Genomic DNA, 25021 nt, shown 5'->3' on the forward strand with positions numbered 1-25021 from the left:
CTTTGCCTGAAAGCCTCTAACCGCAAATTTATAATTGGAAAAAAGAAAGGGGGGGGGGGGGGGGGTGGTTTACATTCTCCATTCCAAGGGAAACTCCAGCTTTCCCTGGCAGATACCTGTCTTTCCAAACCAAGACAAAGGGATTTTGAGAAGGGATTGAGACAACAGGGGATGGATGATGTTGATATGCTGGGAAGGGACTGGATGAAGGGGAGTGTGCAGGAATATGGTTAAGGAAATAAGCAGGAGGAGGAACCCATGTGGCATGAAAAGATGATAGAAAAGAGGAGGAAGAGAAAAATACTGAGGACTGGGAAGTTTTCAGCAAGGTCTTATCCTATAAATTTGCCAGCTGATCCAGATACTTTGTATCCCTGGATTCTAGGGGAGGAAAACAAGGAGGTCAGGATCCCAGGGGGTTTCTCTGTGGTGGGGAGCGGCAGGAGCGGGCGCAGAGGGGCGGCACCGGGAGCACGGTCTGGGGGCCTGTGGGGAGCTGCGGGGCCGGGCCGGGGCTGTGGGGCAGCCGGGGCTCAGCGCCGGGCGCTGCCTGACCCCACCACCCCCCGGGCAGGGCCGGCACTGGCCCCCGGCCCCCAGGAGGCTGCGGGACGCCCCGGCCGCTGCCCGGCCCCGTGGAGCTGCCGGCCCTGCCCGCCGGGGGAGCCGCCTTTGGACACTGCGGCACCACAGGCACCGGCTCTGGGATACGGGCTCTGCAGGGCACGGCCAGCACAAGGAGGAGGAGGAAGGAATATCTAGGTGTCACAGTACACTAGTTTGTAGCTGGACAGATACATTTGTCTGTATCAGACACTAAACTCAACCAACCTAGAAGTAAAACAAGTAGTCAAGTGAGGCAAGGATGGGTTTGATTCAAGCCCAGGCAGGGACCTCAGCCAATCATATTCAACCCAGAAAGCAGACAGATCCCTGGTCAAAGGCATGTGTGGTGTTAAAACCCAGACCAATCAGTTGTTTGGATTCAGGAGCTTTGAACCTACCATATAAGAAGGTTACGAACAATAAAATATGCTGTTTTCTGATGATCCTCGGTGCACTGTGTTGTCCGTCTACCTCCAACCTATGACCTCACACAATATCTTGGAAATGTGGATTATACGTGGAAGAATCCACAAGATTATCTTTAAAGAACTTTGTTTGGGTCATTGGAGAAACGAATGATTTTGCAGAAAGCTCAGCAGCTGTCAGAGGATGAGCATCCACAGGCAGTGAGTGGGGCTGGAGGAATGGTAGTATATGGGAGGAGGGATTTGGCTACAGAGACCACATGCCAGCCAATCCCTAAAGAGAATATAAGCACGTAGGTACTGGTGAATGAGCTGGGTGGTAACCAAATCATACCCAATAAGGTTTGAATGCAGAGTCTTTTGAATAGCCTATACAAGAGCTGTGCAGGCCATTAAATCTCTCTCTGCTGTATGAACATAACATCCTGTCATCCCTCCACGACATTTGGTGCACCCCAATGTAAGGATGTGATAACTAAGCCACAAAAAAAGAAAGGAGATGGAACACCAGAGAGGGACAGCCAAGAACTGTGAGAGAAAATACAACCAAAGCTGCAAAACAAAAGCAGCCAGAGCTATGAGAAGAAAACAGCCTGGAGAGCTGTGTGAGGAAAGTAGCTGGAGAGCTGCCAACAGCCAAGGAGCTGTGATTGTCCAAAAAAAGGACATAAAAAGGGTCAGCCACTTCTGGGGGCATAGGTGGTCAAATTTCAGCAGACGACAAAGCTACAGTGAATGTTTGGACTTTGATCTTAGGTAAAAGAGGGTTTGAGCATGATAAAGAGGCTCTAGAGACTTTACTACAGTTTCGTAAGAGCCAAGGTATAGAAATCACCACAGATGCTGCCTTTAGTGTTAACGTCTGCGAACGAGTCAGCCAACTGATTTTTGACTCTGCCTCTAGAGGTGACAAAATTGCCATAAATGTTTTAACTACCTGGAGGACATTGATGGACACATTAAAATTGATAATAGCCAAGAGAAATGCAGAAGCGGCTGCTAAGATGCCTGTGCCCGTTGTTCACGATGGCAGAGAGCACATATCGCAAGCATCCAAAAGCCCCCAAAATGGCAGACGCCACGTGGCACAGGAGCCACCTGCTCAAGAAGGTGCAGCCCGGGCACCAAATTAACAAAAAACTACCTAGATTTGATTATGACCTAGACAACTCTAATGAAAGTCTGCTTTATTAAATGTGAAATCATTGTGCAGCATTCGGCTATGCACAAAAATTAACTTCTAGAGAATCTAGTGTTTAATTCTGCTAACTAGTTTTAATATTTATCCACTTAGAAATAAGCTAAAGGTTTTTAAGGGTGCCTTTTTGGAATTGGTATGAGATCATGTCAGCTACAGATTCCAGAGAGGGATGTTGTTAAGTATACTGATGATGCATTTCCAAAAATTTAGTAACATCTGACAAAACTGAAATCAAAAGCTGAACGACACCTTGTCTCTTAAATGTTTATTTTTACTAAGCTTTAAACTCAATGCCTGGCACATGCAAAGATCCAGCCATACGATATTATTTGATGTTGTTTGTGTGCATTCTTTTGATTATTTCTAAGTTGTTTATGTTGGAGAACTTTTTCAGTAGATACTAATACAGGTATGTTTTTAAGATATGGTAGGGAAAGCATTCCAACCAAGGTCTTGGCTCTGGCCAAGCCATGGCCCTGGCTTGCAAGGAAGTATGCCATCAAACTCTGGTGTTTCTGTCCTAAAAGTGAAATCTAGTTACTTTTCATTGTAAATTTTGTCTTATAAAAGCCAGACCTCCTTTTTCGAGGTCAGCTTGGAAGATTCACCCAGGAAAAGCTTTCAAAATCCTTGCTAGGAAGAGGGGCACCCCAGCTATGGCAGACCCTGAGGGATAGTAAGCATTTAGGCAGTTGTAAGTATTTCTGTTCAAGTAGTGCTTATTATTTTGTTGGATGTGTTGTTTTACTATTCATAATGAGAAAAGGTGTGTGTTATGCTAAACACCCTTCTGAATTTAATAGGTTGAGTTACGCTGGTGTTACGATTGTTGAGGCTGAGTACAGAAATGGGTACTGAGAACCTGAGCTCATGTAGGTGGTACTATACAGTGAAAAGATAAATATGCATTGTGATTGACTGGTGCTCACCGGGTCAAGGCCTGCACGAGCATTGAAACCTATTAAATTATGCTGTTTAAAAACCTACTGTATGCCTGACAGCCAGCATTCATAAGCTTAAGGCTTCTTAAAGGATTATCCAAGATACCATAATCCACTGAATTTTTATCAGTGAAACTGACTAGCAAAATTTTACTCTGTATTAATCTCAGCAGCACAACCTATTTACAAAGTTGTAGGTTGCTACTGCCAACTCACGACAACCAGACATGCTAACACAGGCAAGACCACCACACGCCTTTTTTCATCAAGGAGTTAAAGCCTTACAATGGCAATTCCTGCTGACAAACACAGAAAAATGCAACATTGTTAACTCCCGCTATGTCAAAGCCACACTACACTATTGTAAATGGGAGTTAACCCCCATAGTCTGCAAGCTTACAAGTCTGGCAAACAGATGTCACACGTCTTGGAGTTTGGCCACCTAAAACATATGCATGTTTCAGTGGACACCTTTTCATCTGCCATATGGGCCTCAGTCCACAAAGGAAGAAGAAGCCACAATGCCATTGCACCTTGGTGATCAGCCTTTGCTGCCCTAGGCATCCCTCACACTCTAAAAACTGACAATGGTCCTGCATACATATCACAGAACACTCAACAGTTTCTACAGCTCTGGGGTGTATCACACCACAGAGGTATTCCTCATTCCCCTACAAGACAAGAAACTGCTGTATGTGCATATGGCACTTTAAAGAGTGTTCTTGAAAAACAGAAAAAGGGGATGTATGGTGTGAGGCCCCACGGGGGAGGGTGGCTAAAGCCCAGTAAACTTTAAACCATCTAACAATATTGCAGAACTCCCAAAACCCTGTCATCTTAAAATAATTTCTTATCATTACAGTCCTCTAGTGACATCCCGTTACCTAAACCGAAGGTATTTGGTATGGGACCTCATTACCAACAAACGGGAAGGCCCATGGGACCTTGTCACTTGGGGGTGTGGGTATGCGGGTATTTCCACAGATGCTGGTATTTGATGAGTACCTGCTCGATGCGTGTGACCTGCTCTATGCTCTGCTCTGGACCACAGCCAACAACATCTCCCTGACGACCCCACAGCAGATGCCATGGAACAGTGACCAGAACAACCGCTACACCAGCTGGATAGAAATCTGAGATCTTTGGAATGACAACTCACCTGGACCTCATGAGTCAGTCACTTTAAGAACATTACTAGCAAAAGGAAATGCTACTCTAATAGTTCTAAATGTTACCTCTGACAGTTTTTAAGTTGGTTTGTTTGTAACATTCAAGTTCTAAGTTGCAAGCTTTAAGTCATTGGCCTGAGGCATGCCACCCTTTGTTAGCTCCTGGACATGATCGTAAAAACTTTGATGGGGCAGACCAATAGCTAGAAAGATTAGGCTTCTCAAGTTTAGTGAAAAATGTCATTCTCCTTGTACCGTGTTTGTTGTCTGTAGAGGTGGTTTCCCCCGGGAAGAAGAAAATCCTGGAATAATGCCCTGGGAAACCCCATTCAAAGTGCAGTAAGAAAGAAGCTTACTCACGTGTTCCCTCAGTTCAAGCATGCAAATCATTACTAGAAGGTTTTTCGTTCTTTGTATTACCATAAGTTAATTTTTGGTGTAGGAATTTTAATATTCTTAATCATTCTCCCCTCTTGGACCCTTCCCTCAGACCCCACCTCAACTCCCCACTCACACTGGTGTCTATAAATACCCCTGTCCCACCCTGGCATCAAGCCTGTTGCTCCGCATTACTGCCTTTGTCCAGTTCGCTCCAATACAGTGAACGCCTTATTGTTTGTTGTTTTTGTATTATGAAAATTCCTTTTCGGACAACTGAATCAAGGTTGCCTCTCTCTCCATTGAGTCGCCACAGGACTGTCCCAAGGAAACTCAAAAGGGTCTGATTGTCTGGGCTCAGACCCCTGGGAGTTTCATCTGATGCCTGAACTGAGACTCCTGGCATCCAGGAGACATTTCAGGACTTGGCCTTTCATCTAGGAGCTGAGCGTAGGAACCCTTCTCATGAGTGTGCTGGCAGTGGGTCGAAGAAGAGGACTTTGAAGCTAGACAGCCAGGAGGAGGCTGCTCTAGCAATGACCTTTGGAAGAAGGCAGGAGAAGGGCAACATCCATAACAATAGGAGTATGGATGGCTGTAGCCAAGAGAGGCATTTACAAGGATTTTAAGTTAAAATTGGCTAACTGGGAGAAGAAATTTGGAAAAAAGAGCTCTGAGAATTCATTTTGTGGGTGTTTAAAAATTCTTCGGACATTAAAAAACCCAGTGACTCAGAAAAACCCGGAAATGCTGACCTCCACTTCTTAAAACTTTTTCCATCGGACATCCCAGCAGACAGACACAGGGCTGAAATGGCAGATGCTTGTGCCCCTCACTGGCCCAGGGAGAAATGTGGCTCATCTGGTGATCCCCTGTGTCTGTTGGCACCAAACCCTCCACCTGGAGTCCACAATGGCAACGTGCAATACCTTCTGGATCCCACTGCTGCATCCTGCCGGTTCCCTCCATGCTCTCCTCAGCCCTCCGACCTAACACTACACAGCCCACACCACTGGCTGCCCACTGCTCCAGGTGTAGCACCAGTCCAGCCCGCCGCTCCAACCCCCCCCCCGCCATGGACCTTGCCTACACTCCTTCGCAGTATGCCCACCACCCAGAATGGTGGGAGACTAATGAAGCTGTGTGGGAGCACAAGAAAGAATCGCTGTACTTTTCCAGCTTGGTGCCAGCCGCCTTTCCCTCGCGTGTCCTGACATATGCAATGTATGGTGACTATGCTGCTGTCCCCTGTGGGGGGCCCCCTGTGGGGGAGGAGGTGACAGGATTGTTGCAGTGCATTTTAGCTGTACCAAAGTTTTGCATGCTTTTGTTCCTCGTTTTATAACGGTTTTGCTCCTATATCCCCCATTCAAATCCCTTGGTCTTTCCTGGGTGGTGGATCTTGTCAATCACCATGCAATCCTGCCCAGAAACCTGAAAAATTCTGGTGGGGCTGCATGGTGATTGGGAAGGTTCTCGGTTCCCCCTCCCTCTATTATGCATAGATTGTTCTGTTAATTGTCCCCTGTTCTGGGTTACTCATCCCTTCCCTGAGATTGGTTCTAGATTGTCCCCTGCTCTGTTTACACCCCCTGTACTTAAGCTGGAACCCAAGGGCAAAACTTCACTTTGTACGTGGGCAGCCCTCTAGGTGGAATAAAGCCTAGTTGGAACCCACGTGGGAGTCCTCCTTTCTTCTTCCATACCGTTTGCCATGCTTCTGCCTGAGGCTCAGACCCACCAAACCAGAAAGGTAATAAACCATACCCCTGAATGCAGACTCAGTGAGCGAGCTAGCTGGTAAGCAGCCCCCAAACACCCACACAGAGGACCATTCTCTTGGGGTTGTAACCAGAAGCCCCGTTCCCATCACCTCCCCGCCTCCCACACTTTGTGCTGCTCTGAACACCACTCCTGGCCGGTGGCTCTGCTGCTTTCACTGCCAAGGGCTGCCCCAGACACAACAGGGCTGTGTCTCACCACCGCTGGGCTGTGTGGCCAAGCCCCGCCCGTGCCTGGCTCAGCTCTTGTGCCCAGCACCGGAGCTGCACCGGCCATTAGCGCGCAGCCGTGCCCGCTGCTCCTGCCCGCACTGTAACGCCTCTGCCGCATCTGCCCCACCGCAGCACTGAAAAAAAAATCAACAAAAAAACAAAACAACAAAAAAACCCAAATCCCCTGCAAAAAAAAAACAAACCACAAACTGTTAGTCAAATACAAGTCCACCTCTATGCATTTGTTAGTTTTGTTGACCGAAGTTTTCCTAATGAAAGTCTGCTTTGCTAGATGTGAGGTCATCCTGCAGCATTTAGCTGTGCACAGGAATAGCTTCTGGAGATTCTAGTTTTAATTCTGCTAACTAGTTTTAATATTTACCCACTTAAAATTAAGCTAAAGGTTTTTAAGGGTACCTTTTTAGAATTGATGTGAGATCATGTCAGCTACAGTTTCCAGAGAGGGATGTTGTTAAATATATTGATGATACATTTGCAAAAATTAGTAACATATGACAAAATTGACAAAATTGGAATCAAAACCTAATGTGATTTGTCTTGTCTTTTAAGTGTTTATTGTTACTAAGCTTCAAACTCTATGCCTGGCACAAACAAGGATCCAGACACAAGATATTATTTGATGTTACTTGTGTGCATTGCTTTGATTATTCATAATTCGTTTGTATTACGGAACTTTTTCAGTAAATATTAATAAAAGTTTATTTTTAAGACATATTAGGGAAACTCTCCCGACCAGGACTTTGGCTCTGGCCAGGCCACAGCCCTGGCTGGCAGAGAAAAATGCCATCAAACCCGGATGGTCCTAAGCATTTAAGCAGTTACAAGTATTTTTTCTTTAGTAGTGCTTATTGTTTTGATTAGATGCATTGTCTTTCTGTTCATAATAGGATATGTGCATATTATGCTAAACACCCTTCTGAATTTAACAGGTTAAATTATTTTCATGTTATAATTGTTAAAACCAAAAGCAAGTGAGTACTGACAACCTATTCAACCACCACAACAGAGATTTGTCTTAATGTAAAAACATCTAATTAGTGAAATTACAAATATGCATTGTGATTGACTAGTGCTCACCAGGTCAAGGCCTGTACAAACATTAAAATCTTTTAAATGATACTGTTAAAAAACCCATTATACTCCAACCTGACACCCAACACTTGTAAACTTAAGGCTTCTTAAAGAATTGACCAAGATACCATAACCCATTGAATTTTTATCAGTGAGGCAAAGTAGCAAAATTTTACTCTGAAGTCACACATATTAATCTCAGCAGTATAACCTATTTACAAGATTGTAAGCTGTCATCACCAACTCATGACAACCAGACATGCAACACAGCATGCCTTTGAAAAACAGAGAGGAGAGATTATGGAGAAATCCTACAGACTGGGGTGGCCAAAGCCCTGTGCAGTTTAACAATGAGAGTTTTTTGTCTTCATTTTTACAGTCCTCTAGTGACATCCAGTTACCTACACCTAAGAGGTGTATAAATACCTCTGTCCCACCCCAGCATCGAGCCTCGTTGGTGCTCGTTACTGCCTTGGACCAGTTCGCTCCAATGCAGTGGACGCCTTATTGTTTGTTGTTTTTGTATTATGAAAATTCCTTTTTGGACAACTGAATTGAGGATGCCTCTCTCTCCATTAAGTCACCACAGGGCTGAGTCCCAAGGAAACTCAAAGGGGTCTGATTGTCTGGGCTCAGACCCTTGGAGGTTTCTGTTGTCCTTTCTGCAGGAGGTCCCACAGAGGGATGATAAAGACAGGTTTTATATTTTGAAAAGAGAAAGGGGGAACCATGATGGCAAAACAACTGGACTCTGAGCCTCATAGCCTGATAAGCCTAGAGAGGGCACTGAGATGAGGAAGGATTTGGCTACAGAGAGCAGATGCCAGCCAAAAAAAAGCACAAATGGTGGAGAAAAAGGTGAAATATTTGGGACATATTTTGACTGAAGGTTTGTGCTGTATAGACCCAGAGAGGGTCCAGGGAATCTCAGAAGTAATGTTACCCAGGACTAAAGAGGAGCTTCCACAATTCTGATCTTTGGAATTCCTTACCCCGGTAATTCTCCACCTATTGCAGGCTGCAGATAAGGGATGTGTATTTAAAGCAGCCTGTGGCCAGAATCCTGTCTCCTGTGAAATCTCTCCCACAGGAAGCTCGACTGGCACAGACCCTGCCTTGGGAATTTGCTGTTCACACCATCCAACCAGGACATCGGGCCCTGCCTAAGGAGTGGGAAGAAGCACCACTGGGGGCCAAGTGGCCTATTCCAAGTGTCCCTGAGCACAGAAACAGCCCCAGCACAGCTCAGCACGGGGGGACCCCTCACCCTGGGCTCAAGGGCTCGGAAGGCCCAAAGGAGATTTGGACTTCCCAGCTGCAGGACTGGCCACGACTGACCCGCCCTGAAGGCACCGGAGCAGCAGCCAGGGCTCCACAGCGGGGGAAGCCCCTGTGCCTGCCCACAGATCCTCTGCTGGAATAGTCTGCCTGGGCACCTCCTTGGCCACCTCCAGACACTGGGGGCCCAGCCTTGCTGCCACTGCTTCAGCTTCAAGGGTTTCTGTGCCTGCACTCGCCACAGGGGCTGGGGAAGACAACGAGAGAATTCGACTCTGGGTCTCAGTCAGACTCACATGCTGGGCTGGGTGGAATTATATTATACCATTAGAGTGTTTTTTCTTAATAAACCCACTTTAATATTTTCAATTAGGCTTAGGCCAGGGGTGTGAGAATATTCTGAGCAGTAGAAGTAGCAAGAATCTTTATTACATTGGATTCTTTTTAGGCATGTGTTCCTGTAGCTGATGGAGATTGCAAAAATTTGGTATGGGTTTTATAGTGCTCACCTCTAGGTTAAATTGCAAAACTAGAAGAGCTTTAAACGTGACCCTTACGCTCATAAACAGTTAATAGTATACTATTCAAAAAAAAAAAAAAAAAAAAAAAAAAAAAAAAAAAAAGAGCAAAACTAAAAACAGCCCCAGAGCCTTGTTTTTGGGTTTTCTCCATGTGAGTCACCTGATGGCTGCCCTGGAATTGAAGCTCCATTCCAGGCAGCCAGAGACAGAGCATTGTAAATGTAAATTAACACAAGTGTGGACAATGCACCAGGCTCTTCTTGCCTGGGGAAGGAATTGGGCTGATTCCCTCTGCCCTTCACCCCAAGCTCTGCCTGCTTGCACAGATGGAATTGGCACAGCCAAAGGCAGAGCCCACAGGGAGGAGATCTGACTCTGCAAGACAAATTGCTTCAGCTGCAAAGGAAGACATCAAATGGAGAATGTTGTGAAAACTTCACTAAAATAAGTAGGGGGGAATCATCCCTCTCCCCACTCCAACATGTGCTGTCACTGTCTGTGTCATACAGGGAGCATCAGACCACTGGGGTGTTTGTGCTACCACAAGCTCAGAGAAATCAGCTGGAAATTCACTAATATGATGACTTAATAAAAAAAAAAGTGGTCAATTGATGGAGCCCTGGCTGGAGAGAGCATCCAAAAATGAGGAAAAGATGAACGGCCACCACAACAAATCCTACAACACCATGGACCAGCCCCTGGGAACCCGAACCAATTTGTATCAGGAGCCAGAGAACCCATTTAAAATTTTCATGGTATCATTAAATTACAAGACGTCCTCAAAATAATAACCAAACAGACAGATCCAGCTCTTGACCGTCTTGCCAACAAATCCACTGAAATGACGATCATGATATTTCACCAAGGGATGGGATCAGATTATTTTTTAGCTGAAAAGGGAGAACAGTATGGAAAATTAGATGACTCAAACTGATGCTTGCAAATAGATGACAACTGAAAACTGGTAAAATAGGTAACAAAGGAAAAACTAATGTAGCTCATATACCAGTCCAAACATGGAAAGGATGGGAATGGGACATGGTTTCGTGGTTCCATAGCACACACTTGTTTAACATGGGTTAAACGAATGCTCTTTCTCCTCTGTTGTGCTACAGCAACTCTCATCTTTGGTCCATGCACCACACCGTGCTGAGGGCAGCTCATTCAGCAGCTGAGCAAGGGGATGCAGGTGGCAGCCAGGCCTCCTGAGCCACACATGACTACAAAAGGACAAGGAATGAGGTCACTAACAATAGTCCCAAAACCACAGAGGACCCAGCAAGAAAAAACAGAGTCATTGAGTGAATCTGCTTGGAGATAGGGCCAGGGACTTGGAGATAAGGAAGTAACTGGGAGAAATAATCAGTTTCAGAAAATGTTACTCATTGACACGGACTGCTGCTCAGCAAAGATCCCGCGAAATTCCTGAACATGGAGAAGAAGGACAAAGACTGAGCAGAGCCGTGAATATCGGATGTTATACAAGAGGGGGGCGCATATTAACGAGGACATGCAAGAGGCGGATCGGGAAGTCTGAACTTTCCAAGGACCTTCGCCACGGGGCAAAGGGACAGGGAGATGCAGAAGGGAAAATCAGGAGAAAAAGGAGGCCGCGTACTACAACAATTGGAGAGACCCCCGGCAAAGGCCGCACGGCCTCTCCCTTTGTTCAGGAATAAAGTCACTTTTACAGGACCCCTCGGGCTCCTGTGGGGACATAAACCTCTGGCGACGGGAATTTTCCCGCACAGCCCCGGGGACAGGGCGGCCACCTCCGTCCTCCCCACAGGAACCGGGACGAGCCGGCGCTGCTCCGGCAGCGGCTCCTGCCGAGGCAGCGGCGGGAAGGAGACCGCGGGCAGCCGCTCCCGCAGCGCCCTCAGGCCACGGGGAACACGGCGCCGACACGGCACAAGGAACCCGCCGGAGCCCCCTGCCGCCCCCTCCGCCCGCAGCCAGCCCCGAGCCCCGGCAGAACCGAGCGTGGCTCCCACCTGCGCTGGGGCCGCCTCCGAGCTCTGCCTGTGCCGCCTCACCGGGCTCCGGCCGCTGCCGCCGCTCCCGGGCTCGCACGCGCACTCCCACAATGGTGCCTCTGCCCAGCCACGGGCGCCCGGGGGGCGGCCCCGGCAACGGGCTCGGCCCCGCTCCGCCCAATCAGCGCGCGCCCACAACCGGCACTGACGGCACAATCAGCCAATGGCGGCGAGCGAGGGCCGGGCTGTGCACACGGCCCACACCCGCCCCGCGCTCTCAGGCCCCGCCCCCGGGCTGTGGGAGGGAAAGCCGCAGATGAGGAACCGCCCTGGGACGGGCCCGGGCCCGAGTCGGGATTGAGCTGGAAACACCAAGTTGTCCGCAGCTCCCGGCCCGCCTTTCCCAGCCCTGCGTGTTCGCTGCCACCGTCTCCGAGGAAAGCCGTCAGTTCCCCTGGCCCTAATTAAGAGCATCAGCGAATGGCTTTGATTTCCCTCCAAAAGGGAAAGAACAAACCAAACCCAAGTGAGGTGGGGCCCCCCACTCATCCCAGGGAGTTCGGCCCCTCATTTTTCACCCCCCGGGAACAGCGCCGGGTTTTGGGGGGCCCGAGCCAGATTGGGGGGTGCACAGGGGGTTCCCCAGCAGAGTGGGCTCCTTTTGGCCTCGGTCCTTTCCCCTCCCCTCCGTTATCAGCCGGAATGCCCCGTTATCAGCAGGGGCTCCCCCTAATTTACCGGGGACTCTCCACTCACCGGGACCCCCCCCATTCACTGCTTTTCCCTTCACCGAGTCCCCCAAAGCGCTGGAACCGCCCCCGATCCATGAGCCTCCCCCAGTGCGCCAGGATCCCCACGTCACCGCCCCTCCCCCACCCATGGGACCTCCCCCACTCACCCCGCCTCCCCACTCGGCACCCCCGCCCGCCCTATTTATTGACTCCCCCGAAACGCCCCCAGCCCAGCCCCCCTCGGCCCCCCGGCCCGCGCTGGGCCCCGCCGGGGCCGGGCTGGCTCTACCCCCCGGGGCCGCAGCTGCGCGGAGCATTTCAATAAACGCCGATCGGTCTTGTAGCCACGCCATTAGAGGGGTGGGGCCTCGCGAGATGGCTAATGGGAAGCGTCAGGCGAGGGCGAGGATTGAGAGGTAATGGAGGCAAGGGAAAAGGGGCGGGGCATTGGGAGAGGCGGGTAAAGGGGCGACGACGGGGCGTGGCCTGGGTGTGGCGGGAAGGAGGGCGTTAAAAGGGGCGGGAATGAATGGGAGCGTGGGAAGGGGAGACAATGGGACCCTTTGAGGACATCGGCGGGGGGGCAGTTGGGGACCCCGGGGGTCCCAAATGATCCCAAATCCTGCTGGATCCCAAGTAAGGATCCCAAATGCTCTAAAAATCCCAAATTCCAGATCTCAAGGGCTGCTGGATACCCAAAGCCCAATCCTAAATGATCCAAAATCCTGGATCCCAAATGATCCCAAATTCTGCTGGATTCCAAAGAATGATACCAAATGATCTCAAATCCCAGATCCTGGATTCCCAAAAAACCCAGATCCCAGATCCTGCTGGATCCCCCAAATCCAATCCTTGAAACTTCTCTAATCCTGCATCCCAACCAATCCCAAATTCCACACCCCAAATGCTGCTGGATACCCAAAGCCAATCTCGAAAACCCACTACCAAATCAGGGTGCTGGCTAGGTAAATCAGAGCCCTGGGTGGGGTGAAAGGGCCCTGAGGGGATCAGCGGGTCCTGGCTGTGGAAATGAGGACCCTGAGAGGTTAAATGGGATTCTGAGGGGGTAAAATGGGTCCTGGAAGGATAAATGGGATCCTGAGGAATTAAGTGGGGTCCTGAAAGAATGAATGGGGGTAAATCAGAGTCCTGGCAGGGGAAATCAGGACCCTGAGGGGGTCAGTGGGGTCCTGATAGGGGAAATGGAGTTCTGGAGGATCAATCAGGGCCCCAAGGGGTTAAACCCAGCCCTGAAAGGGTGACTGAGGTCCTGACAGGGTGAATTCTGACCCTTGGGGGAGGATCAGGGTGTGGGGCCCTCCCTCCTCCGAGCCTCAACACCCTTGGCCCTCAGAGCTCCAGGATGGGGACAGAGATGGAACCCGAGGTGGGAATCCCAAAACCCCTGGGGTCACCCCCAGCAGGCATCCGAGGGGATTTGGGGTATTTTCAGGGGATTTTGGGGGGTTTTCGGGGGGGGTTGGTGAAGTTTGGGAGTCCCCAGGGCTGTGAGTGCAGCCGGGAGGGAAAAGGGAAGTGGAAAGTTCCGGAGTCTGTGGCTTTCAGAGGGGGCTGGGAGGGGGAACAGGGTGGGTGGGAGCCCCAGAATTCCTGGGGAGATTCAGGTGGAACCCCCCAAAATCTTACCTGGGTACCTGGGAACCCTGGAACCTCCCTGGGGCCTCACCTGGGACACCTGGGAAACCCGAAATCCTCAACTTGGCAGCCGGGAAAACCCAAATCCTTGGGAATTCTTGCCTGGGACTCCCCAAACCTCACCTGGGCGGCTGGAAATTTGGGAATTTTCACCTGGGACCCACCAAACCTCTCCTGGGAGACCTCAAATCCCTTGGGAGCTCCCCTGGGCCCCCCCTCGCCCCCTGTGTTCACCCTGCCCCCCCGTGCCATGTCCCCTCGATGTCCCCTGCTCACCTGGGACCCCCCCAAAACCCTTCCAGGACCCCACTGAAACCCTCCCAGGGCCTCCCAAAGCCCCCTCAGGATCCCCAAAACCCCATCTGGGATCTCCCAAACCCCACCTGGGACCCCTGAAGACCCTTCAGGACCCTCTAAAAACCCTCCCAGAACCCCCCAACCCATGCCTGGGACCCCCCATTGCCCCCCATGCCCCACCTAGCACCCCCAAACTCCCCCCAGAGCTGCCCCAAACATCTCCAGGACTCCCCAATCCCCACCTGGACCCCCTCAACCCCCCCACAAGCCCCCCAGTTCCACCTGGGATTCCCCACACCCCACGTGGAACCCCCCCAAACTCTCCCCCAACCCCCTGACACTCCTTTCCTGTCCCCAGGTGTCCCCCCCTGCCCTGCCTGCTGAGGTGGCCCTGGCAATGGCTATGTGGCGCCAGGCCCTGATGGCCCTGGCGGCCCTGGCTGAGGCCTTGGGGACACCGGGCAGCATCCCCACAGTGCTGGACCAGGCCAAGGCTGTGCTGGGCCAGGCCCAGGTGGCCCTGAGGGGACTGGAGGTGGCCCGGGAGGCCACGGTGTCCCCAGCGGTGGCCCTGGGGACCCTTGGGGACGAGGACCCAGAGCGGCTGCGGCTGCTTGGGGCCGTGGCTGAGGCGGCAGCAGCGGCGCTAGAGCGCGAGGAGCGACGGGCACGGCGGTGCCAGCGCTGGCTGCGGGCCGGGCACGGGCTGGCCGTGGGGCTGATGGTGCTGTGTGCGGCTGTGTGTGAGTAAAAACCAGTACTGACCAGTACAGACCAGTACAGACCAGTACGGACCAGTACGGATCAGTTTGGACCAGTATGGACCAGTATAAACCAGTATAGACCAGTATGGGCCAGTATAGACCCGTGTGGACCTGTGTAGACCAGTATAGAGCAGTGGGAGGCAGTACAGAACAGTATGGACCAGTACAGAGCAGTACAGATTAATATGGACCAGTAAAGTCCAGTATAGAGCAGTGGGGAGCCGTTCAGACTAGTATGGGTTTGTACAGACCAGGAGGGACTTTCCCCAAACCTGACCAGTATAGACCAGTATGAACCAGGTCAGACCAGTATAGACCAGTATAGACCAGTATAGACCAGTGTGGACCAGTATGAATTTCTACAGACCAGCAGAGACTTCCCCCTGCCCTAACCAGTATGAACCACTTCTCACCAGTATGGACCAGCATGGACCAGTTCAGGCTTCCCCTGCCCCAGGATGTGGACACTGGAAGGGGGACTGGGGACACTAGGCTGATGCCATGGGTGGCACTGGGGACACTGGGATGATCCTGGGATGACTCACTGGGGTGGTGGCACTGGCACAGTGACAGTGGGGGTGGGAACACTGGGATGAAACTGGGCACGCTGGGATGCAAACTTTGCTCTGGGGACACTGGGACCAGTGGCACTGGGCTGATGACTGCTCTGGGGGCAATGGGGTGGTAGCATTGGCACAGTGACAATGGGGCAGTGGCACTAGGATGAGGACTTTACTCTGGGGACAATGGAGTGGTGGCACTGGGCTGGGACTGGGAGCACTGGGCTGGTGGCACTCGGGTGGTGACAGTGGGACAGAACTGGGGACACTGGGGCACAACTGGGAACACTGGGACACAACTGAGAACACTGGGAAAGGGACACTGGGACAGGGTGGGGGACACTGAGATGGGACTGGAGACATTGGGACAGGGACATTGGTATAGAGACACTGGGTTGGTGGCACTGGGACAGGGCTGAGGACACTGAGCTGGAACAGGGTTGGTGACACGGGGCTGGTAGAACTTGGGTGGTGACAGTGGGACAGAATCAAGCTGGGTGGCACCGGGCTGGAACTGCCTGTGGCACTGCCCTGTCCCTGGTGCCAGCTGTGCGCTGTCCCCGTGTCCCCGCAGTGTCTCTGGACTCGGCCCGCGCCGCCCTGGGAGTGGCCGAGGACAGTCACCTGCTGCTGGCCCTGGCCGCGGTGGCCATATCCTGCGAGGTGGCCCGGCGGAGCTTGGGGACATCGCGGCGTCACCTTGCCACCGCCGCGGGCAACCAGCGGGACATGGCCCAGCGCCTGCGCCACCGCGCCCGGCAGGTGGAAGCCGCCAGGGCCAGCGCCGAGGCCGCCGCGGCCACCAACGAGGCCACCGCGGCTGCGCTGGGGCGGCTGGAGGAGGTGACGCTGGCGCTGGAGACCTTGGTGGCCGCTGTCACCCAGGACAGGGAGGTGACACCGTGGGGGACGCGGGGACAGGGGTTCCCCAACGCCGCCCGGGCACTCGGGGACATCGCGGTGGCCTTGGGGACATCGGGGGAGGAGCAGGAGGAGGTGGTGCGGAGGCTGGAGGTGGCCCAGGGGGCGCTGGCGGGGCAGGGGTAGGGACAGGGTGGGGACACGGGGGTGGCACTGTCACCGCCGGAGCACGGGGACACCCGGGGGGCCTTGGGGACACCCCCGTGTCCTTCCCTTGGGGACACCGGGGCTACCCTGGCGTCCCCTGTCGCGTTTTGCGTCACCACGATGTCCCTGCAGTGTCCCCAACAGGAGCTCAGTGTGTCCCCAGTGTCCCCAACAGGACATAGGGGGGACACTTGGGCCTTGTTGAGGACTTGGGGGGACATCGGGGTCCCGTTGGGGACACTCAGGCGGACATTCGGGACACTTAGGAGGACTTTAGGAACTTGCGGTGGCCTCGCGGGCGGGGCGGGGCCGGGGCGGTGACGTCACCTTTCCCGGCTCTCCCCCCTGGCCAGGCCACGTCCCTGCGTGTCCCCCGCGTGTCTCCGGAGTGCCTCCAGAGTGTCCCCAGAGTGTCCCCACCGGCCATGGAGCCCCGCGAGGTGCGACAATCCCGGCGCGGGGGGGGCGGGAGGGGACGGGGGGGAGGTGGAGGGGACAAAGGCTCCAAAGGGGACAGGGGGGACATGGGAGGTGGCAGAGGGGAGGGGGGGTACAGAGGGGACAGGGGCATGGCAAAGGGTGACCAGGTGGATGGAGGGGACAGGGGTGTGATAGAGGGGACAGGAAGGCGTGGTGGGGAGGAAGCAGACGGATGGAGGGGGCAGAGTGTAGCAGGGGGTGGTAGAGGGGTGGCACAGGGGACAGTAGATGACAAAGAGACAGAGGGGACAGCTGTGTCCTCCAGGGAGGGGACAGACGGGACCCCTAGAGGGCGCGGGGGCGGCCCCAGGAGGCCACAAGTGCCACGAGGTCCCTGCCACCTCCCCTGTCCCCTCCCCAGCTGTTGGAGGCGTTGGTGGCTGTGGTGGCCACCCTGGGGCAGCTGGCAGCCACCGTGGCCGGGCCGGACGGGGATGTGCTGCTGTCCACATCCCCAAGATCCCTGCACAGGGCCCTGGACACATTCATTAATCACCTCCGGGACACTCTGCGCCACCCTGGTGTCACCTCCCTGGGCCAGGCCCTGGCCACCCTTGGGGCCACCCCAGAGGCCACCTGGGCCAATGTGACAGCCAGGGCCAGTGCCTGGTGGGACTCAGTGGCCGCACTTGATAAGAGCTGGGCTGGGGTGGCCGAGGAAGCCACCAAGCTCTGCAACGCCTGTGGGGACACAGCCACTGCCGAGGCCACTACTGCGGCCTCCGCCACCACCCGGGCTGGGGACCTGCTGCAACACACCACCCGCTGGGGGACAGCTGCGGACAACCTGGTGGCCGTGGCCTGGCAGCTGCCAGTGGCCCTGACCAAGGAGGAGGGGGCCTCGGTGGAGGCTGCACACGAGGCCCGGGTGGCAGAAGCCACTGACAAGGTGGTGGCAGCCACCAAGGCCATGGAAGAGTCCATGGTGGCCACCAGCCAGGCAGGGGCAGCCACCAGGAGGGGAGAGCGGGCGAAGATGGCCCTGGACATGCTGAAGCGTTTGGAGGCTGCGTGTGACAAAGCCACTGCGTTCCCCCGGGAGATGCAGCGCCGGCTTGGGGACATCAACTTGGCCCTGGAGGGGACAACGGAGGGGTCCCGTGATGTCCCCAAGGCCTTGGTGGCCATGGTGGCCGAGGCTGAGGTGCTGTGGAAGGGCAGTGCTAGCCTGGCCACGCGTCACCTGCTGGGGACACTTTCAGAAATCCGCAACCTCGTCTCGAGTCACTCTGGTGGCCCCCGTGGCCGTGTGGTGGCTGAGCGGTGCCAAAGAGCTATCGAGGACATCCCGAGGCTGCTGGGGGGACAGTGATGTCACTGCAGTGATGTCATTGGGGTGGTGACATCACTGGGGGACACTGCTGGTGTCACATGTCCTCTTGGCACAATCCCCGTGAGATTTGAGACAAGTTTGGGGAATTTTCATTAAAATTGTCCCAAATCCTGATGGGAATTCCTGGGCTGACATCACTGGGGACATCTGGAGACATTTGGGGACAGGGAAATGTCCATCAGGACACTCATTTACCCTGCCAGCCCTCCATTTATCCCCTCAGAACTGTCATTTACACTTTCAGGACCCTGCTCAGGGCCCTGATTTACCATGCCAGGACCCGGTGACCCCCTCTGGGCTCCAATTACGCTGACAGGACCCTGAGCCCCCCATTCTCAGGGTCACATTTCCCCTTCCAAGACCCCATTTACCGCCCCCATACAGGCCACGCCCCCGGCTCCGCCCCAAGCTCTGATTGATCGAATTGGAGGGGGCGTGTCCAATGGGGGAGTGGGATCTGCGATTGGAAATCTAACTGGGGGGGGAGGTGTAGGCGGAGGGCACTGCCAAATTCCGGGATTTTCACGGGAATCCCCCCAAAATTCTGGGAATTCCATGGGAAACTCCCCCTAGTGGGACCCAGGACCCACCCCCCCCCCCCCCCCCAGTCCCTCAAATTGGGATTAAAACTTGACTTTCCAGGAAAATCCTGAATTTTAAAGCCTCAAATTAGGATAAAAAGGTGATTTTCCAGGGAAATCCCAGTTTTTAATGCCTCAAATTCAGAGAAAATTTTCATTTTCCAGTGAATTCCAGGACTGTAATGCCTCAGATTTGGATAAAAAGTTGATTTTCCAGCTAATTCCTAATTTTATAGCTTCAAATTGAGATAAAACTAGATTTTCCACCAATTCCCAGTTTTACAGCACAAACGCCAGGAATTTCCTGGAAAGTCAAGTTTTAGTCCCAATTTTAAGCATTACACCCCAAAAATTTCCTGGAAAATCAAAATTTCCTCTCAATTTTGGGCATTAAAATCTAGGAATTCTTGATCAGCAGTGGAAAATCAACTTTTTAGCCCAATCTGAGGCATTGAAAATGGGAATTTCCTGGAAATCAACTTTTTATCCCAGTTTGCCCTGGGGACAGGGCTGGGGACACCTGGACAGGGGTTGGGACATCTGGAGACATTGAGATTGGGGTTGAAGACACCAAGAGACAACAAGACCAGGATTGGTGACACCTGGGGACAGATTTTGGGGACACCTGGGTGTTACCCCTGCCCTTTAGAGGGGCAACACGTTGTGACGTGGGAGTGGACTTTCACAGAGGATAGCAGGCAGCAGCTTGGTGAATCATGGAAAGCTCTTTATTATCTGACTTCAATAGGCTTATATACATTTTGTACAGAGGGCCAAGATTGGCCCAAGGAGGTTACAACTTCCTGACTCCATTGGTCAATATGACCATCAGTCAAGTTCTCTCTCAGAGAACAAGAATGCAAAACATACAGATAATTTCTAAGAATACTTATTGTTTACATGAAGCAGCGTGAGAAAGCTGCTGCAAAGACTCAAACACTTGAAAGCAAGAAATTCAGAGACGACACCTGGGGACATCAAGGACAGGACTGGGGACACCAGGACCAGGATTTGGGGACACCAGGGGACACCATGAAAGGGGTTGGGGACACCTGGGGACATCAAGGGCAAGGTTGGGGACACCAAGACCCAGTTCGGGGACGTCTGGAGATGTTGGGGACCCAGCTGGGGACACCGGGGACAAGTTTGGGGACATCAGGACCAGGACTGCAGACACCTGGACAGGGTATGGGGACACTGGGGACAGGATTAGGGACACCAGGACAGGGGTTGGGGACACCTGGACAGGGTTGGGGAGACTTGGGCAGGAGTTGGGGACAACTGGAGCGATAGAAGTGGCTTTAGTGACACCGGGGAGATTTTGGGAACACCGAGGGGGGCAGTGACGTGTCCTCGATGGCCCCCCGTGTCCCTAGGACCCCGCAAATGTCGCCAAATGCCCCCAAATGTCCCCAACCGATGGGGGAGGGGAGGAAGGCGGTGGAGGAGGGGGCGTGGTCTCTGCCGTCACGCCGGATGAGGCGGGGCTTTCCTGGTGACGTCACCGCTCGGAGCCGCCGGCGAAGCTGGGGGTGAGTTGGGGGGGGACCCGGGGGGGGGGGGGTGGTTTGGAGGTCCTGGAGAGAATTTGGGGGTTCCGGAGGGTCCCGAGGGGTCCTGAAAGGTCCCAAGGGATATTTTGGGGGATTACGGGGCGGTTTTGGGAATCTCGGACGGTCCTGGGTGGGGTTCGGGGTGTCCCGAGGGGTCCTGGAGGGTTCCAAGGGGGATTTAAGGGGGGTACGGCGTGGATCTTGGGGCCTGAAGGGATCCTGGGGCGGTCCCAGAGGGTTCTGAGTGGGATTTGGGGAGTCCCAGAGGGGTCCCGGAGGGTGCGGGGGGGTTTGGGGTGGTATTGGGGGGAAAACTGGGGCATCCCGAAGGGAATTGAAAGGACCTGGATGGGAATTTGGGGGGTCCCGGGGCGGATTTGGGGAATCCTGGAGGGTTTTGAGGGGTCCTGGGTGGGATTTGGGGGGTCCTGAAAGGTTCCTGGGGCGAATTTTAGGGGAATTGAGGGGTCCTGAAAGGGATTTGTGGGTTCCGGGGGATCCCGGGTGGAATTTGGGGGGGTCTCGAAGGGTTCTGAGAGGGATTTGGGGAGTCCCAGGTGGGATTTGCAGGGTCCCAGGAAGCTTCTAGATGGGGTTTGGGGGGTCCTGGGGGAATCTGGAGACCCCCGGTGGGATCTGGGGGTCCCGGGGGCATCCTGAGGGGGTTCAGGGAGGGGTTTGGGGTCCCAGAGTGTCCTGGGTGGAGATTTGGGCATCCTGGGTGGGATTTAGGGTGGCCCTGGGGGTTTTCAGGTGCTCCCCGGTGAGTCCTGGGGGGTCCCAAAGGGTCTGAGGGAATAGGGAGGTCCTGGAGGAATTTTTGGGGGTCCTGACAGAGTTTTTGGGGTGGGGGAGGGGTAATTTGGGGTGGGGGGGGGGGTGTTAGGGATGCAGGGGGTCCTCTGGGCCAGCAGAAGGCACCCTATAGGTGAAGGTCAGTGGGGCACCCAAGGGTCAGCTGGACACCCAAGGGGTCAGTGGGGCACCAAAGGGGTTGATGGGGCATGCCAGCAGTCAGCTGGTCAACCATTGGTCAGTTGGGCACCCAGATCATCAATAGGGCACCCAAAGGCTCAGTGGGGCACTCAAGGGTCAGCTGGGTACCTGAGGGTCAAGAGGTCAACACAAGGGTCAGCTGGGAACTCCAATGGGCAGCTGGTCAATCCAGGGGTCAACTGGGCAGCCAAAAGGGCAGCTGGGAACCCAAAAGGGCAACTGGGCAATCACAAGGGTCAGCTGGGCACCCAGTGACCAAGAGGTCAACACAAGGATCAGCTGGTCACCCCCTGGCCAGCAGCCTGACCCAGGTGGCCTACGCCTGCCTCATCCCTGCAGGGCGATGGCGCCGGGTCGGGTGAGGATCTCGTTCCCACGGCACGCGCCGACGCTGCTGGACTCACTGAACCGTCTGCGGCTGCAGGGCAAGTTCTGCGATGTCGCCATCCATGCTGGTGGCCGTGTCTTTGCTGCCCATGGCAGTGTCCTGGCGGCTGCCTCACCCTTCTTCCATGACAAGCTGCTGCTACATGCTGGGCCGCGCCTGGCGCTGCCGCCTGCTGTCGACGCTGGTGCCTTCGAGGGGCTACTGGAGCTCATCTACTGCGGCCGGCTGACCGTGGCTGCAGAGGCGCTGCCCGGCCACCTGCTGGTGGCCAGTGCGCTGCAGATGTGGCATGTGGTGGAGCGCTGCTCGCAGATCCTGAAGGAGCTGGAGGGTGACGGGGCCGGCCAGGGTCATGGTGGGGCATCGGCATCAGCAGGGAACATCCGTGGTCATGATGGGTCATCATCATCAAGGAACGTCCATGGTCATGAAAAGTCATCATCATCGTGGGACGTCTGTGATGGTCATGAGTCCATCCCTGGTCTTGATGGGTCTTCACCATCATTGTTATCATCAAAGGCCATCCATGGCCATGATGGGTCCATCTCTAGTCTTACAGGGTCCACCCATGATGGGTTCATCCGTGGTCTTGACGGGTCTTCAAGGGCCGTCCATGGCCGTGATGGGTCTTTGTCTTCATTATCGTCATTGTGGGTCACCCATGGCCAAGAAGGATCTCCATCATCATCAAGGGCCATCCATGGTCATGAAGTGTCTTTGTCATCATGGAATGTCCATGATGGAGATGAGTCCATCTGTGGTCTTGATGGGTCCATTCATGTTCATGATGGGTCTTCAAGGGCCATCCATGGTCATGATGGGTCTTTACCTTCATCATCGTCATCGTTACGGACCATCTGTGGTCATGAAGGGTCTTTGTCATCATCGTCAAGGACCATTCGTGTTCATGACAGGCCATCATCGTTGTGGAATGCCCATGATGGAGATGAGTCCAGAGGTGGTCTTGATGGGTCTTCACCATCATCATCATCATCAAAGGCCACCCATGGCCATGATGGGTCTTTGCCTTCATCGTCGTCATCATTGCGGGCTGACCACGGTCATGAAGGGTCTCCATCATCATCGTCACGCACCATGTGCGGTCCCAGTGTGTCATCACGTGCCGGTCACAGTGGAGAAAGATCTTCATCTTCCTCCTCCTCCTCCTCCTCCTTGCGGACCCTCCGTGGAAGCACCATGGCCCTGCAGCTCAACCACGGCAGAGAAGGGCCCTCATCATTGTCATCATGGGGTTCCCGCAGCACTGATGGGACAATCCATGGTGATATCAGGACCATACATGGTGGTGATGGGACTATCCACAGTGACATTGTGACAATCCATGATGACAGTGGGACAGTCCAAAGTGACATTTTGACAATCCATGATGACATTGTGACAGTCCACGGTGACAACGACCCTTCCTCCTCCTGGGCCACCCGCACCAGCACCGAGGAGCTCCTCCAGCTCCACATGGCCACCACTACATCCCCGTCCCCGTCGTCCCAGGAGATCCTCAAGATCCGTGTGGGGGATGATGACAACGACAATGACGAAGGCCCCACACAGATAGCACCAGACACTGACGCCACTCCAGCCGTGCTGCCGGACCCACCCACCATCTTCTACATCAAACCCGAGCCAGCCACTGCCACAGCCACCGCACTGGACATCCCACCGCCAGCTGAGCCACCACTGCCTGGCTGGACGCCGGTGGACCTGCATGGTAATGAGCTGCCGCGGCGCGGCGGGCAGCCAGCACATGCGCCGGTGAAGCTGGGCGCCGCACCGGCCGATGGAAAGCGCTTCGGCTGTGCCTGTGGGAAGCGATTTGCAGCACGGCCCAAGCGCGACCGGCACATCCTGCTGACCCTGAGCCTGCGGCCCTTTGCCTGTGCCCGCTGCCCAAAGCGCTTCAAGCTCAAGCACCATCTGGGCGAGCACATGAAAACACACCGGACTGACCACACTGACCGCACCAGGGGCCAGCATGGAGCGGGACAGAGCGGTATGGACCGGTATGGACTGGTACGGACCAGTATGGATCAGCAGTACAGATTGGTACGGACCAGTGCTGGGCATGTGAGTGATCAGTACAGACCAGTATAGACCAGTATGGACCAGTGCTGGGCCTCTGAGTGACCATTATGGACCAGTGCTGGGCATTTGATGGACCAGTACAGACCAGTGTTGGGTGTGCAAGTGACCAGTATGGACCAGTGCTGGGCTGGCCAGTGACCAGTGTAGACCAGTACAGACCAGTATGGAGCAGTGCTGGGCATGTGAGTGACCACTGCAGCTCCCAGACCAGTTTGGGGCTCCCGGGTCAGTTTAAGAATCTGCTCTCAGTTTATTTCAGTTCCCAGTTTAGGCCCTGTACTGGTTTGGGATCGCTCCCAGTTCATTCTAGTTCACTCTGTACTGGTTTGTACCCAGTTCCGCCTTAAGCCCCGTCCCTTCAATCCCTAGCCAATCAGCACTCTCGTTCCAGAGCACAAAAGCCATTGGGAGCGCAGGAGAGGCGGGACCGTTCTCGGCCAATCAGCGTTTGCAGAGCGCGGCGCAACAGCAAAGGGGCGGAAGCAGCGTCGCCATGGGGACGGGCACGGGCGGTCGCCGTGGCAACAGGGGCAGCCGGAAATGGGGTGGAAACGGCGGGAAGAATTAAAAATAAAGGAAAAAAAGGGAAATTAGTGTGGGGTGGCAGCGACTAGGGGGTGTTGCGGATAGCAGGGAACCCCCTAGTGACACTGGGACCCGTCCAGGATGGCGCTGGGGCCTTTGGGGATGATGATTCACCCCTTGAGGACACCTTAAGACCACCTCAAGTGCATTGGGAGGGTCTAGGGACACCTTGGGGACACTTTGGGGAGTTTGGGATATCTCTGGGACATGTGGGGACACCTCAAGGGCATTGGGGGGTGGTTGGGGACACCAAGGAAGCTCCTTGGGGACCTCGGGGCAGCTCATGGTGGTTTTGGAGACATTGAGGACTGGGCGGAGACAAAGTGACACCAAGCCAGGGCTGGGGCA

At 54.1% G+C, this 25021-nt stretch overlaps 3 protein-coding genes across 3 annotated transcripts in view; 2 read left to right on the plus strand and 1 right to left on the minus strand.

Annotated features, from left to right (window-relative positions):
• Positions 1-12419, minus strand: part of LOC310921507 (uncharacterized protein) — a 48713-nt gene extending 36294 nt beyond the window's left edge. Inside the window, exon 1 of the mRNA XM_083881642.1 lies at positions 12338-12419. Coding sequence (XP_083737768.1) covers positions 12338-12408 — 71 coding nt within the window. The 5' untranslated portion in view covers positions 12409-12419. The remainder of the gene's footprint in view (positions 1-12337) is intronic.
• A 2845-nt stretch (positions 12420-15264) lies between these two features.
• LOC310921560 (uncharacterized protein) lies at positions 15265-18784 on the plus strand (the record flags this gene model as incomplete). Its single annotated transcript, XM_083881725.1, has 4 exons — positions 15265-15268; positions 16164-16588; positions 17011-17097; positions 17499-18784. The coding sequence occupies 4 exons, from the start codon at positions 15265-15267 to the stop codon at positions 18447-18449; spliced, it is 1467 nt and encodes a 488-aa protein (XP_083737851.1). The 3' UTR covers positions 18450-18784.
• Positions 18785-20559: 1775 nt separating this feature from the next.
• Positions 20560-24102, plus strand: LOC310921487 (uncharacterized protein). The gene is made up of 2 exons (XM_083881621.1): positions 20560-20583; positions 21940-24102. The coding sequence occupies exon 2, from the start codon at positions 21944-21946 to the stop codon at positions 24095-24097; it is 2154 nt and encodes a 717-aa protein (XP_083737747.1). The 5' UTR covers positions 20560-20583; positions 21940-21943; the 3' UTR covers positions 24098-24102.
• The last annotated feature ends 919 nt before the right edge of the window (positions 24103-25021 follow it).

Source organism: Zosterops lateralis (assembly GCF_965231275.1).
Source record: "Zosterops lateralis genome assembly, chromosome: 35".
Classification (NCBI taxonomy): domain Eukaryota; kingdom Metazoa; phylum Chordata; class Aves; order Passeriformes; family Zosteropidae; genus Zosterops; species Zosterops lateralis.